This window comes from Phocoena sinus, chromosome 11, assembly GCF_008692025.1.
Source record: "Phocoena sinus isolate mPhoSin1 chromosome 11, mPhoSin1.pri, whole genome shotgun sequence".
Classification (NCBI taxonomy): Eukaryota; Metazoa; Chordata; class Mammalia; order Artiodactyla; family Phocoenidae; genus Phocoena; species Phocoena sinus.
The window spans coordinates 78,388,666-78,404,267 of NC_045773.1; the positions used below are offsets into that span (position 1 = coordinate 78,388,666).

The 15,602-nt window shown below is 42.6% G+C and overlaps 1 protein-coding gene across 8 annotated transcripts in view; it reads right to left on the minus strand.

The window, feature by feature from the left end:
- The window catches only part of PKHD1 (PKHD1 ciliary IPT domain containing fibrocystin/polyductin), a 603,444-nt gene that overhangs the window by 362,429 nt on the left and 225,413 nt on the right, over nt 1-15,602 (minus strand). For all 8 annotated transcript variants that reach the window (XM_032648750.1, XM_032648749.1, XM_032648748.1 and 5 more), the window contains 3 exons: nt 14,129-14,306; nt 12,538-12,733; nt 1,081-1,146 (listed from right to left, as the gene is read on the minus strand). In XM_032648750.1, coding sequence (XP_032504641.1) covers nt 1,081-1,146; nt 12,538-12,733; nt 14,129-14,306 — 440 coding nt within the window. The remainder of the gene's footprint in view (nt 1-1,080; nt 1,147-12,537; nt 12,734-14,128; nt 14,307-15,602) is intronic.

Here is a 15,602-nt window from a genome sequence, read left to right on the forward strand (position 1 = left end):
GCTGACCCAACCAAACGTATCTCTTCTCGGGGGAATTTGAACACAGGACATCCAGAGAGGAGAGAGTTGTAAGATACTATTCTTTGGTAACAGTTATTTTAAAGGAAACATATTCCTTGATTATTTAGTCATTTGATTGACATTCCCCGGTGACCATAAGACCCCATGAAGTTAGACCATTCTATCTTGTTCACTGTTGTCACCTCCCACACCTCACACGAGAGGCATTCAACAAAGCATTTTGAGTCACCTAAAGGAAAAAAGTGATAAAGAACTAGGGACAGAAAGAGCAAAGGCTATGGCAGCTCAGAAACAGATACAAAAACAAAGAATCCCTTTCTTCTCGGTCCGATAAGCATGAAAAGGTCATCGTCGGTACTTCTAGCTTACATACAGTTTTAGTCCCATACCGTAACCTCATTTATTTATTAATTTAAATGGAGAAATTAGATCATCTTCTGATTAGCCTGGGCTCTTCTCTGACATAACACAAAAATGCCACTGGAAATCAAAGGAAAACTCAGCCTTTGAAAAGATTTATCCCGGCTGCAAATGTATAGTTAAAACAGACTCAGGGTAAACAAAAACAAACAATGAAATACATTAGAAGGCGCTTATGAGTCATTTAGTCTTTGAGAGTTTAGCTTTTATGAGTTAGAAAGATTTCACAGAACCATCTGACTTATGGGGAGGATTTGTTTACCCTGATTTCCTGAAATTACTGAGAACAATTACAGTTTTAAGATACCCTGAATTTTTCTTTCCATTTGGTGGGGGCCTAATGGCTCATCCGCAGATCTGGACTCCTGTGTGCACATATGGTCCATAATTCATGAAATGTGCTTATTTACATGTTGCAATTCTTACTTTCCTATGTTTTGAAATGCACCAATTCTTATATCTTTCTTTGACATGCAGACATATATTTTAGCTGTAGGGGTGACACAATAAGGAGTTGTCAGACATAAAAGCATTAGGGCTCTTACTTGCCCTACAAACAGTATGATGGGAGGAATTTATAAAACGACTGGAGGACATTCTGCTGTACCAGGCAATTCTATCTGATGAGTTAATACTCACCTGAAATAGTTGGCGCCACACCTTCCCTCACCTGGAGAATTACTTGAACTTGGCCTTCACCTGAAACTGAACACAAAAAACCATAACTTGGATGTGATACAAAGATTATCTTAATATGAAAGACATTCACGTTTAAGAACGATGGCTTTGTGCTAAATTCTCCCCAACCTAACTAAATTTTCAAAATAAAAAAATGAAGTCCTTGTTAATTAGTCTAACAATTGATTTCCAATATTTGATTTTGATTGTTTTTATTTGATTACACTTAATTGCAGTGAGCTTTCCAAAAGAATTGGCACATAAATAAGTAGGGAAAAAATTGTTTCACCATATGTTCTTTGGAGGCCAGTGCTGGTGAGCAGGACACCCCTCATATCCTATTTCCCCTCCATCAGTTTGAAGGCTCCGCTTTTAGAATTCATGTATTTTTCACCAGTAGAGTTCAGATCACCCATGAAATGTATTTGCTTTACCTTTATCCAAACAAATTGTCCTTTTAATGAAGCCTTTTCCCCACCCCGCTTTCTCCTCCCATCTTCCAAACCAACTGAGCACATTTAAAAGGCCTGGGGTTCATTAATTTTAAGCGTTCAATAAATTAGTGGAAATAATCAAAAGGCCTGATTCTTTCTGATAATGACAATTTGATGTCAGTATAAACCAGTAGATTAAGCTGGGAACATATGCTCCTTTGCCAAGAGAGGCTGCTGTAATTAAATAGTGAATGCATCTACAAGGTGCTCTCACGCTGATTAATTAGTAATCAGGTGCGCGAACTCCACTCTTCAGTAACACCTTGTCTCTTAGTGGTTAATTACCTTTCTGCCTTATTCGATGCCATGGAGCAGCACCTCCCACCACCGAAGGACCCAATGATGCTGAAGGTTGCCGCCTCGGGGCCCTGGTCCCACCCATGCTCTCCTTTTGCCTCTCCCTGGAGCCCTAAACTCTTTCCTCTATCACAGAATGGAGTAGACCTAGGATCATTCTTTCTAATCACAAAGCATAAGCGTCAGAACACTACAAAGAAAATAATCCCCCAAAACACCCATGATGAGACCTCTCTGATTCTATTCTTATCTTGTTCATTATTCTCACTTAAAAATTTTCTGTAATAACCTATAATGGAGTATCATCTGCAGAAATACAGAATCACTACGCTGTATACCCAAAACTAACATAATATTGTAAATCAACTATAGTTCAATCTAAAATTTATTCCCATTATAAAATGCATGAGTCTGTGGCTTTCTCCTTCCACTGTACACACTTTCTTGACCAGGTAGAATGGCCAACATGTTCTTTATGTGCTCTACTTTATCATCACTTCCAAAGCTTTACCTATATTGTTTCTTTATACTATTGCAAATTTCACCCACTTTTCTAACTTAAATAATAAAAGTAATTAATACTAAAGCCACCAGCTTAACATCTCTTTTTTTCTATAATGTCTAACTGATCCACTTCTGCTCACACTGAACTATGCATTTTCTAAAGTTTAAAAGCATTTCTAAAACCACACAGTGATACTTATCCCAAGCTCTCTTTCAATCGAGCAAATACCACTGCATCAACTGTGGTGACGTTAGGATTGTCTCAGTCCTTAGCTCTGTCTTTCAATCTTTGAGGGAGGGACTTTTCTCCTGTACCTTAAGACACTAGACACTGTTGGACATGTACATACTCAATTATCATGGACCAATCAGAAATCCTAAATTTATACTGTTCTACTCTGTATGCCAGAACTTAACTGGCAATTTTGACAAATTAAACAAATGGAGGCAGGAATTAACCCTTTTAAAGGAGGCAAAGACAAAATGGTAAAAAAGATAGGTTCCATCAGAAAGAAAAGAGAAAGGGAATATGGCAAAATGACATCTAAAAACATGTAAAAGTCTGTAACAATAGAATACCCTTGTACAAGAGAAAGTAATAAAATATTGTAATGGAATCAAACTCTAGGAAAGGTAAAATTTTTTAAAATTCCAAGAATCATTTGGAAGTCAGTTCATTTAAAGATGTTATAAAAATCATCCTTGTACTCACTGATATAGAAAACAAGCTTATGGTTACCGAAGGTGGGGAGGAGGGATAAACTAGGAGTTTGGGATTAGCAGATACACACTACTATATATAAAATAGATAAACAACAAGGACCTACTGTACAGCACAGGGAACTATATTCAATGTCTTGTAATAAACCATAATAGAAAAGAATATGAAAAAGAATAACAAAACATTGTAAATCAACTAGACTGAAACATCGTTTTCCCACTATATAGAGGAGGGAATTTGAAGTAGAGGGAAAATAATCAATGTATCCAGAATCCCCTGGGTGAAAAGGATACCGCCAGCCAGTACGGTATCAGGAACTGTAGTTATGATGATTACATAGTCTTCATAGGCAGCAGTGATGATTACCCGGAAAACTGAAAAGGCGAGCCCTGGACATACCTGACCCCCAGTACAGGCTGTCCCACTTTTCTTCATCCATTAAAGCCCTTACCCAGGCCCTGTTCCTGGTAAACCAAGGCTCCCTGGAGCAGCGAGCACCTCGGCACCGGTGGCTTCTGATCTGGGTGGACTCTGACTTTGTTCAGCCTCTACACGTACACAAATGGCTCCCACCTCCAGAACAACCTCTTCCCCAAAGCAGACACTGAAACTAAAACATGCTTTGAAAAGCTATTGTTCACTTTATTAAAGCAGGTGTGTGAATATCATTCAATCTGAGAAGAGAAGCAGTTTCAGTATCACAGGAAATGGAGCAAGATCACCAAAAGCAGGAAAGATTAGAAAAGCCTGATTTCCTATACCACAGGCCCCCTGCAGGCTGGCTCTGAGAGTGGGAGCAGAGGGCTCTTTCTTCCCAAACACCGCTTCTAGGTGGAGAGAGACCGCAGAGACGGAGCGGGAAGTGCGTGGGTGAAATCCAACAGCCTGGATTTGAATCTTGGGTCTTCCAGGTCCTAGATGAGGGTACCGGACAAGTTCTGAACCTCACTCACTTCCTCTGAAAATGGGAATCATCGTACTGTCTTACATCATAGGGTGACTGGGAAGAAAAGATGGAAAATCCAGGTAACGTGCTTAGCATAGCATTTGGCTCAAATGAACAATACGTGTGAGTCATCATCAATACCGTTATTACGACAGGCTCATTATTCTAGGAGCCAGTTAACAAAACCCCAAAAATATGCTTTCACTCTTTTGACAGCTGCACCTAATCACAATAAGCCCTAGTATTCAGAGTTGTAAGCAACTTAACCAGATCCGCTGAAGTTTGCTAAGTGCTTTGACTCTATAAAAGCGTAAATGCAGTGTCATTTCCAATTTGGAGAAATACCAAGAGGGATAAAAATCATTTGAGAATAAAGGTATTGACTCAGGAAGAGTTTAAGAGCCTAACACAAGCTGTGACATTGTACATATGCTTTCTCAGTGCTTATGATTTCTGAGTTTGTATTTGTAATATGAGAATGGTTAATCTCCTTTGTTTATCAATGGAGCCTCACTGCCGTTGATCCTTCCAAGACTGTAAGAATATCTGGTTGGTCCTCAAAAAGAAAAGAAGCCTTTGGGTCAATTATAGCCAAATTATTCTGATGAGTGCTACATGATCTAAGCTTGCTATAAACACAGACATCTAGGAGAAAGAGAGAAACGTGTAAGAAAATGGCTCCCGGTGAGAGAAAGGAGAGTTACTCATGTAGATCTGATTCTCATGCCTGCCAGAGTGATGTGTTGGCAAATTTTGTCCTCACGAGGGCTCCAGGGAAGAGAAAAATTAATTGATTCTTTCCCAGGGCAGGTCCCATTTTCTCTCGGAATTTTGGAGGGAGAGAGTACCTGCTTACCTAAAAAGAAAAACCAGCGGGTATCTTAGCAATAGATCCCTTGCCTGTTTTCTTCTTCACTCTTATCCCCAGGCTCACTTTGCCATTGAGGACTGTACATGTATTAGGGCCTCTCGCTCAGCTCACATTTATCTAGCATGAGTCAGCTACTAACTACACGTGGAGAGAACGGGAAACAGCAACTGCTTCCGTGTCTGTGAGTTCCTTCCAGTCTCACCTGACTCGTGCCTGCTCTCCCTCTCTTTCGGCCCTGGACCCAGTTCCAGTGCCATCTTCATGGGCCAGCTCTTGGGTTGGTCCTCTCTTTGCATTTTCATCTTCACCTGCCCTGTCCCCGACCTCCACCTCTTCTCACACTCCTGCACCCTCCTGCTCTGTTTCTCCCTCCCTGTTCAGTTCTTGCTCCCCAGAAATGAGCCTCATTCACTCAGCCACAGAGAAGGCTTTCTTGTCAACTGGTCCCTGGGCAGCTAAAGCTTGATTCGCAGGACCACTCTCGTCTGATTCCAGCCTCTCGGAGAGAGCCACTGAGTGACCTTGACCTCATCACCCAGGATCTTTTCAAGACCTTCACAGAAATATGATATGAAAATCCTTCCAACACTTGTGAGTCTTCTATTATTCCCAATAACACTCATTCATAAAAAGGTGTAATTTTTTTAAAAGAACTTGATCAAGATGCTGAGAGATACATCTGCATTAACCAGTCCTGAGAGTTAGCTCAATTAAACCTTCTTAATTAACTCAGAGAACAATAACAACTATTATTCTGACTCAGAGCAAGGTTGGCCATGCTTGCACAGGGCGTATGTGATTCCTGGGCCCTGCACAGATCTACAGAACTAGAACTTCTGGGGGCAGGGGACCTGGGAGCAAGCATTCCAGCTGTTTGCCCATGAGGCACACTTAGAAAGCACTTCTTGAAGGAATTTTACGAACTTTTCCATACTCTACTCTTAAAAATGTGGTTTTTACTCACAGCTAAAAACCTGTGAGTAAAAGTTTCTCTTAGCAAGTGGCAGGTATTCTTAGCAAGTGAGGAAAGGAACCCAGGTTAAAGAGAAAGAGAGAGAGAGAGAGAGAGAGAGAGAGATACTTATATTCACAATTCTTACTTTTCATCAATTATACCAAAAGTTTGAAAACCAAAGTATACTTCCAAAATACAAAATGTAATATGATAATTTTAGTAGTATAAAAGTTTTATTTTAATAGTTATGAATGTTAATGTGTTTTAGAGAAAGCAAGTAGGTCATTAAACCCATGATTTTATGGATAATATTGCTTAAAAAAAGACAGGTTTTAAAAATAAGGCAGTGTGGGAGTTGATTTAAGAAAAAAATCAAGTAAGTAATAGCACAGGAGGCATAAGGATGTGACAAAGTGTGAAAGCGGTACTCAAATATGTAAAGTTCAAGAAGCACAGAGGAGTTAACAAGTACAGCTTTTTCCTACAAACAGGAGAAAGAAGAACTGGTTTACAAGGGTGGGTAGGTACATAAGCTTAGATTAAAACAAGACAAAACAAAACACTAGTATACTAGAAAAAATACTGAAATAAAGTCAGAAAAGCCAAGTCAGGATACTGGTTATACCATCCATGACCTGTGTGAACGGAGGCCAGCCACCAGCATCGCTGAGAATTAGCTCCTTAATCTTGAGTGATTCCTTGAAAAAGTATCTGATTCTGATTCCTGAGTTTTCCTTCCTTCCTTCTTTCTTTCCTTTCCTCCATTTCTTCCTTCCTTCTCCTTTTGGAGAAGTTGCTTGTAATTGAGAGGCAAAATCCCTTTTCACATCCGCAGCTCCTGTTCCGTTCTCTATATTTTTGCCATAAAGGTTTGTCATGCATTTCCCTGAAGTCAGCTCTCTATATTACCGGTACCAATCCTTGGGGATCTTTGGGGAATGAGTTTTCTATAAGAATGTAAATTAATTTATTAACTAGAATGCTATAGATTGCCTTAGAGGGCCTCAGCATGGGAATGGCTGCAGATTTTCAAAGGATTATGATTCTGCTCTGCTCATAAAATCCTCCCAAAGAGCTCTGGGGAGCCAGCTGAGTCCTCTCTCATTAGAACCTAACAAGATTCCTTCTCAAGGAGTTGCATGGGGTCTCCTAGACCAGCTGAAGAACAGAAGGGTCTAGGCAGCAGCCTGCTCCATCCCAGTGCCTTAGCGCTTTGAGAAAAGAGAAACCTGGGCCGAATCCCTGCTCGTCTCACTGCCAACTTAGGAAAACGTGTCTTATTTTCAGGATCTCCCAAGTTAACAGCATCTTTTCTGAGCCTTCTGGGTGATGTGACTTGAGTTGTTTTTTGAGACAATAAAGTCCATCTGTCTTTCTATCCACAGCCCACTTGCCCTCATAGACAACAGCCCCGGCTTCTTGCCAAACAGCCTGCCTTTATCCTGGTGAGGGGGACATTTGGAAACAAGCACTGACCAGCCTGGCTAGACGTGTCTTTTTTTTTTCAGTCTGATCAGAAGAAGGTGGTACACGAGAGCCTCCAAGCCTAGCAGGCGGACTTTCTCAGCTGCCGCCTCACACAATATCCCAGCTTGGCTGCATCTCTGCTGTATGAACTCGGGCGGGGGGGCGAGTGTGAATGGCTCAGCATCTGATAGGAATTTATCACCCACCGGCTGCTGGTTGGGCAGGGGATAAAGCAAGGGGAAGGGGGCTGTGAGTGTTTAATGCACACTGCCACAACCCAACAGTTTTCCCTAAAGAGCCTCTTCCCAATATAAAAGGACAGGGTCAAAAGTAAGTTGACCCCGGACAGAATGTACAATTATTAGAAGAGAACTGTGCAGGAACAGCTGCTGGGACCCCACCGGTTCCGCATCAGGCTTCCAAGAGTCAGAATATGAATAATCAACTCAAGGGTGTTTTCTCCACCCCTCCTCACCCCCACCACCTCCCCCAGCCTTGTCCTCCTGTTTTGGGCAAGTCCTATTGCGTTTCTACAGGAAGAAGCATAGCCCTCCCTAGCAGCTGCAATAATTGTGTCCCTATTGTGATGAAGACCTCCTCCTGGCCACCCCCCTACAAGTGGCCATTGTCAGCGTGGAGTCAGTGATTACACGCTCCGCCTGATGCTTTGGGGGACCCAGCTGCCTAAGTGCTGACACACGAGTGTGCGGAAGGCCAGGGAGGGGACCGGTGGAGGTGGAGGCAAGAGGTGGGGGGAGCCCACGGCTGTGAGATGGGATTCTGACATACCAGACCTTTTGCATAAGTCAAGCCCAGAACAAATGAGGCTTTATCAGGCCCCAGTGATGAGGGGGTCTCATCTCCCTTTGAAGTGGAGCAGAGCATGGGGCCTAGCAGCTTTTCCTCCTTTGGACCAAGCAAACATCCTGCTTTTGATACGCTGCATGCTCATTGTCTCTGCCCCATTTAATGATTTTTGATTGAAGGGTGGCGGCTGGGACGCCGAGAAGATCGTTAGAGAGGCTCCATCCAGCCAAGCCCTCAAGAAAGGCTTTCCTTGTGCCCGGGCGTAAATTCGGAATTTCTTAACAGTATGCGCTTGTTCTTAGAGGCAGATAAGGGCAGAGCGTGAAATTCTTAATTAAGCAATAAATAGAGAGTGGGGTGTCAGCAGATGTAGCCGGTAGCCATGGCAACGGGAATCACATGGGCAAGAGAGCTGAGACTAGATGTAGGCCTCGGGCCTGGGCCTGACTGACAGCTGAAGAATCCTACAAAGCTTGTAAACCAGATTAATTAGCTGACTAATTATTTCATAGCGTGAATGTAACTAAAAAATAAAAATAGTTCACCACGAACTAAAACATCCCTGGGAAAGAAAACAACAGGGACAGAGGCAGTGGGAAACTGGCTGTGTAAGTCAGAGACAGGAGTGCTAGTGAATCCGATCACAGAGACTGAAAAATGGGCTCTCTGGATTTGACTCCAAGTTTGACAATATGAAGGAACGCTTGTTTTACAGTCAGACCTGTTCGCAAGCATGGTGTAGAAGTTGCAGTTCACCACTGCCGTTCATGATACTTTATCACACCAAACTATTGCCCCTCCGGGATCCTACCACATAGAACCAATCTCCTTAAGAAAGATTCTTAAATGAGCAAGGTTATCTTATTCTGTGGGTAACAATTGCTTAAGTGGTATTAAGTTTCAATCAGGGGGCCCATATATCATATACGCCATGTTATCATGAATCTGTTATCTTACAAAAGCTAGTCAAGGAAAGTAGAATGAGACTCTTTCAGACAAGTTATGACAGGTATATGGAATTCAAGGCACCTGAGATTGACCACCTTCCAGGAAAAAAGAAACATTCTAGAGAAATAATCTACTGAGAAAATGTGTAATAAAATAACACGGCATGCTAATCACACTTGAAGATGTTTGGGTGTTTTGTACCACAATTCCAAGAGATAAGTAAGTATTCTTAACCTCGTTGTATAGATGCAGCCATGGAGGCATGGAGAATTTATAATTCCATGCCCCAGGTAAAACAGCCAGCCAGCCACTGATTAAAACCCGAAGCCCTGAACTCTGGCCATGGGCTTTCCAAATAAGCTGCATTCTGTAAAGACATTGCTGAACAAAGACAAAACTTGCCTTGGTAAAGAAGAGAAAGGCAAGAGTCAAAAAATATTATATGTGCGGGACTTTTTTCTTTGTCATGGGGACCAGTGAGAAGTTTTCTCCTGCACCACTGCCTGGCACCCCCCACCCTTGTGGGTCAGTGGCCCATGATTCTTGAGTGGGCAGCACACTCTAGTGGAGAGAGTCACAGCCAGGAGCCAGAATGCCTGGGTTCTGCTCTCTGCCATTCTCGGCTGGGTCAAAGACAAGTCAGGCATCTTAAATCACACAGCAAGGAGCTAAATGGAGGAAATGAAGATAATTGTGATTTTTTAAAAACTTCCTCTCTGGGGGGATGTGGTAGGGCTGCACACAAACAATACAAAAGACGGTCTGCTTAGAAGTGGTCAAGGAATGAGTGAAAGCCAGCCAACTGTCAGTGCAGCAAGACTCCAGATGGAAGGCCAGCAGGGAAAGGGGCAGTGTCCCCCCAGCCATGCCCACCCCCCAAAGCCTGACAGGAAACTCGGTGGACCTGGAGGAGGGTCAAGCAGTTTCCCTATAATAAAATGAACCTTCTGTATACACAACCTCCCCCTGGGTTTTTTGTTTTGTTTTGTTTTTTTCATTCCAGGAATATGTCCACATAGACTGTGAGGGCTTCTCTTCTTGGATTAAATGTTATTTTATGTAAATTATCCCAATCACAGAGACCTATAAAGCCCCATGGTCCAAAGAAAACAATTAAGTGAAAGTAACAAACTAATCAATATGTAACTGAACTCTACTGCTTGGAGGCTTTTTGAGGGGTCAGCCACAGCTACCTCACTGCTGTTGGGCTGTTGGGTCTACGGACACCATGGTAGCCGCCTCGTCAACTTCCTAGTGGTGGTGCAGACTTTACACAGAAGACCTCCAAAGTCATACCCGATCCACACAACCCAATGTAGCTGCGTGGGACACCACCACGGAAGACCAGTATGAGCCTCGGTTCCTCCTGAAACCTCAAGTCCTCACTGTGCCAGCCCAGGAATGGGAACAGGCCTGGCTCTCGCCACCTCCCTACTCCATTCAGACACAGGATGGCGGAAGCACAGATGGCCATGAAAGCCGCTACTTGGAGGACCAGGAATCCTCTCCAAGGAGTCCGGGTATCCGACTTGCAACCCTCTGTGACTTCCTGTTCCTTGTCCAACTCATATTATTCAAAAGTGGAGATACCAAGGTATTCTGATACAAAGACTCTTTAATTAGTAAAAGCCATCTGCCTAATAAAAATGGCTTATACTGAAATATTCACCTAAGTCCTATATATGTATATATATAATACAGATGCTCATCTACATAAAATATATATATATACTTATACAGATATGCATTTATACCATATGTGTAAATATAGTATAATACTATAACTTGCTGTTAATTCAATAAGTAATGGGGGGGAAGAAAATCTTTAGCTGCATGACTTGATTTTGTTTTCTTTATGCCACAAATGTTCCTTTATCATGCTTGGTTTATGCGACTGTTCAAATTAGTTTACAGTTCATGAACAAATCTGATCAATGGACAAGACAGGCTCCTCAGAAGCATGCTAACTAATAAAACAAGAGCAATTTGAAATTAAAATTTTGTTTCAGAATATACAGCAAATGAATAGCCATAGTTAAAGTAAATGGCAACTATCTGCTCTTACTTAATGGCTGTATGTGACTCTAGTGGTAAAACAGTCTCAGGATTCTCTGTCCATCCTGATTTTTTATAGTTTTAGGTTATATTTATGGATGAATCAAATCTGGAATAAAGTATGAATGGTACAATTCAGTGCAAATAAAATATAGAGTAATCCATTTGGCCAAGACTTTTTAAAAACCCGGGAATCACCATCCTCTCCCCTCTGGTGCTATTAAAATGTAATCGCCCCAGGGCTCAAGTGTAATCAGACCCAGTTGACAAGTGGCTATAGGCACAAGTGAGAGGGACAAAGAACTCAGGGCGCCTACCAGCTCCCCAAACCCTTAAGGCCAAGTCTGGCTTGTGGCAGAGACTGGGACTTGCCATGCTTGACATGGCCCTGATTTCAACCAGGATCTATTAAGACCAATTCATAACAAAATTGTCCTTTTAGAGACTCATTTTGTCAGATTCTCCTTCTTAGAGACCACACTGAGCTAAGGTTGGTAGAAGTGGACACCATGTACTCAGAGTGACCAATGCTGAAATAATATGGAAAAGAAATATGAGATTTCAGGAAGTCAAATATGAGATTTCAGGAAGTCCAGGAAGTCAAAAGAAATGTATGGCCCTGACCCACACATTGGGCTCCCGTGAAACATGCACAATAAGAAGGTAAGGAAATCCTTTTGGCCCCTGTTACTCTGCAATCACTGTAGGGTTTCTGGTTCTATAAAATGAGGCTCCTGGACCCTTCACCCTGATGCTGCCTCTGACACAAGACAAGACAGCCCATCCCCCAGTCCTCAGATAGCCTTCCATGCATCTCATTTTTCTGACCTCAGAGTTCCTTCCAAGGCTTCTCACCTTCCACATTGACTACACTCTTCATCCTGCCTCTCTGTACCTTTGCTGTTCCTTGTATCTGTGATCACAACCAGCCATCCTGTCTTTACACGTGCAGTTGACTTTTCTACAAATGTAACATGGCCTTAACATGAATGAAAAATATGAATAGCAGTCAAAGTTTATTAAGCACTTGCTCTGGGTTAGACCCTCTCCTAAAGAATTTTACATGTTATCCTTTTTTTAATTTCCTATCCTTTAGATAGGTCCTTTTATGATCCCATTTTACAGATAAGGAGGCTGAGGCTTAGAAAGGATACCTGCACGATGTCCCATAGCTAGTAGGTGCTAGAGCTGGGATTCCAATGCAGGCAGTCTGATTCAGAGCCCAGCCACTTAACCATAACACGCAGCGGTCTCTTTCAGCTCCTCGTCACTTCACAGCACCAATGTTTGGTATTCCAAAGGGAATAGTGGTTTCTGACTATGTGCTCAACATGCTCATCCAATTATACTTACCCAGATAGGTGAGTTGTCTCAACTGGCTGTGGAAGAACCAGTCACAGCCTTGGTCCCGACCAGGTGATGGAAGAGACGGAAGGGACCGCCCCACTTGACTCCCGCACCTTATGAGGATGTCAGGGTGAGGCCACAGGTCTGTGTGCACCAGCAGCAGGTAATTCCCAGGAGCAAAGTTCTCAAATGTCGCTGAGTACTTGAAGTGAGAGAAAAGTACAAAAGTGCTCATTGAGTGAGGAAGACTCTTCCCAGAAGAAGAGTTACAAAGAACTCAGATGGAGTGGTTTAGAAACAGGACTGTTCACGCCGGCTACTTTTCTTGTGGGAAATGGGCTTACTTAAATCTACTCCATCATAAATTCATAACTAAAGCTACAAAATCATACAGTGTGAGGACTGAAAGCTGTAAGGTTCTTCTTGTTTAACAATCTCAATTAACAGAGGAGAAAACCAAAGTTCAGACAAGCGAAGTAACTCGTCCCAGGTCAAACAGCAAGAAGAGACAGAGACACATGTAGAATTCCTGTCCAGTTTTCCCCAAGACTCAAACAGGCAGGCAATGATAGGAGTGCCATCCATTTATAAGAGTAACAGCTAACACGGTTGAGCATTGGCTCAGGTATCATTCATATCAAGGCATCCAACCCTTGAAAGACTCTGGGGATTGTGACTAGTATTGCCTCCATTTTATAGATGAAGACACTGAGGCAGGTGGAGGTTCGGTAACTCTCCCTACATCACAAAGCAGGACAGTGCTGATCTGGGACAGAGACCCAGGTGTCCACCTCCAGAGTCACCATTCTACTGCCTTCACCTTCCCAGAATGTTCTCATGGGAACCTCAGGGGAAGGGGAGAGAGGTGTACATTCTTCCTGAGAGCTGTGGTGAGGGGATCAAATGGATTCTGCTTTGAATTCTTCAGATCTATGGCACACCTGCTTCCAGCTCCCTAAGACCTGCTCTTATGACCTTTAGGGAGAATGCGTGTGATGAGATGGGAAGAAAGAAATGTGTTAAAAGGAATGAAAGAAGCTTGAGGAAATCCACTGGATTGATTTTTCTGCAGAAAATGCACCTATTTTTCTTATGGTTTTTCCTACCTTCCCTCCCCCTAACCATCTGACTCCTTCAACTCAATCCAAACGAAAGGCTAGTGCCTTTCGTTTTCAGGTGCAAGTTAATCTTTGACCACAAGGTGGCAGTGTGCAATGTAAAAAAATGCCTTGTGAAGCTATTCTCTCTCGGCTACAAACACTTCCCTGGGGTAAGTTGGTTCTTAACCCATAATATATAAGACTACAATTCTATAGGATGCTTAGAAGCCGTTTTTCATTGTATTAATAAAGTTAAAATTTCAGGCAGAACCATTCTGTGTTCAAGGTGAGGTTTAAAGGGATTCTAAAATGTTCAAGTTCAAGATAAAAGACAATCATACCTCAAATTCAGGTTACATTCATCTGGTCAAAATGCTGCTGCAGTTTTCTTGATCAGCACCAGAAGATGCTAATACCTGCAAACTACTGCGTCACAGAAGGAAAGATGGGAACCCCTGGGGAATGGAATCTACCATCAAGTGGATGCCGGGGGTTACCTGCAGAGAGCTGTTGGTCCAAGGGCTCTCAAATCGCAGTGAGTAGGTCTCTTGATCCAAGAGCAGCGCCATCCAGCCGTAAGGGTTGGACAGTGTGTCATGCACATAACTGACAGTGGTTGTCTTATTTCTGCTGTCCGTTATGGTTAAATCATAAGAAACTTTTGGGGCATTGGCTCTAGAGTGATTTAAAAAGAAAAAAAGCAGGTGGTAAGTTTTTTGTCCATCCTGGATCTAAGGCACTCCTCTCCCATCAGCTATAATTCATCTATTTTCTCCATGTACGTCTCTCGTCCCAGTGTCTATAGAGGTTTTAGCGGTCATGGTGTGTGTCAAAAAGCCCAGTGGGAAGGTGTCACTGGACCATTTGTGTATCACACTGACCTGTAACACTCAGATCTTAGGCCACTAATCAATGCCATCTTAATGAGTTCATATAGGCCAGGACTATATACTATTATTTTAAAGAAATGTCCAAGGTCAGAATATTGCCATAGCCCGGGTTTATCAGCAGCAGAATGCGTTATTACACAGTCACTAGTTATCCCTCTGGGGAGCAGTGGCTGAAGCCCAGAACCTCAGAGCCTACCTCCAATGGCCCAGCAGGAACAGCCTCAGTAAGCTTCCCCAGAATGCAGAGGGCCCTGGGTCCTCTCCTGTGGGCTTACACGATGCCCAGGGCTCACTCAGTGCCAGTGGGTTTGCGTTCTTGCTTGTTAACAAGGAATGCGACATCCTGAAGCTAGAGACATTTTGTCTTTTCTGGTGTCCTGCCCCTTGGCACTGGGCCCTGCACATTATGGGCACTCAAACCATGTTTGTTACACAAACGAAGCCTGCATGGAGGAGCTCTTCCCAAAAGCGATGCCAACTTCCCAATGTATAGAAAGGGTTTCTAGAAGAACAGCATTTTACCAAGTGAGGAAACTGAGACAGAATATGGTAAAAGTAGTATGTGAACATCACAGGCAGAGCTAGAAAGTTTTAAATTTCTACAAAGTATTCTATGCAGCCCATTCCAGAAAGTGATTTTTAAGACTTCACTAGAAGATAAATAGATTTTGCCACCTGCTTAGACCCTAAAAGAAAAAGTGGACAGAAAAAAAATAAAGCAAAAGCTAAAAAAAAAAAATCAACACCCATTACGACCTTCCTTCCCCTTCTGGTTTAGTTTTGATGAGAATCTTTAACTGTGGCATGTTGCTACAGGAAGATAATTAAATTCTCAAAGTAAAGGGAAATGAGACAAAGGAGGATGTTGGGTTTTCAAAGTGAAGGGGTGATGTGAGCACATCGAAAGCCAATTTACGATCTAGTGGCATATTATAGAGAGGAGACTGGTTTTAGTGTTAAGTGCTTGGGCACCATTGTCAAATGGGTGTAAACTGCAAGTCTATATCTGCGTGCACTAGATGTATGAATTTGGGGGACTCACTGACCCTCTTTAAGCTCTAATTTCCTTTTTTTTTTAATG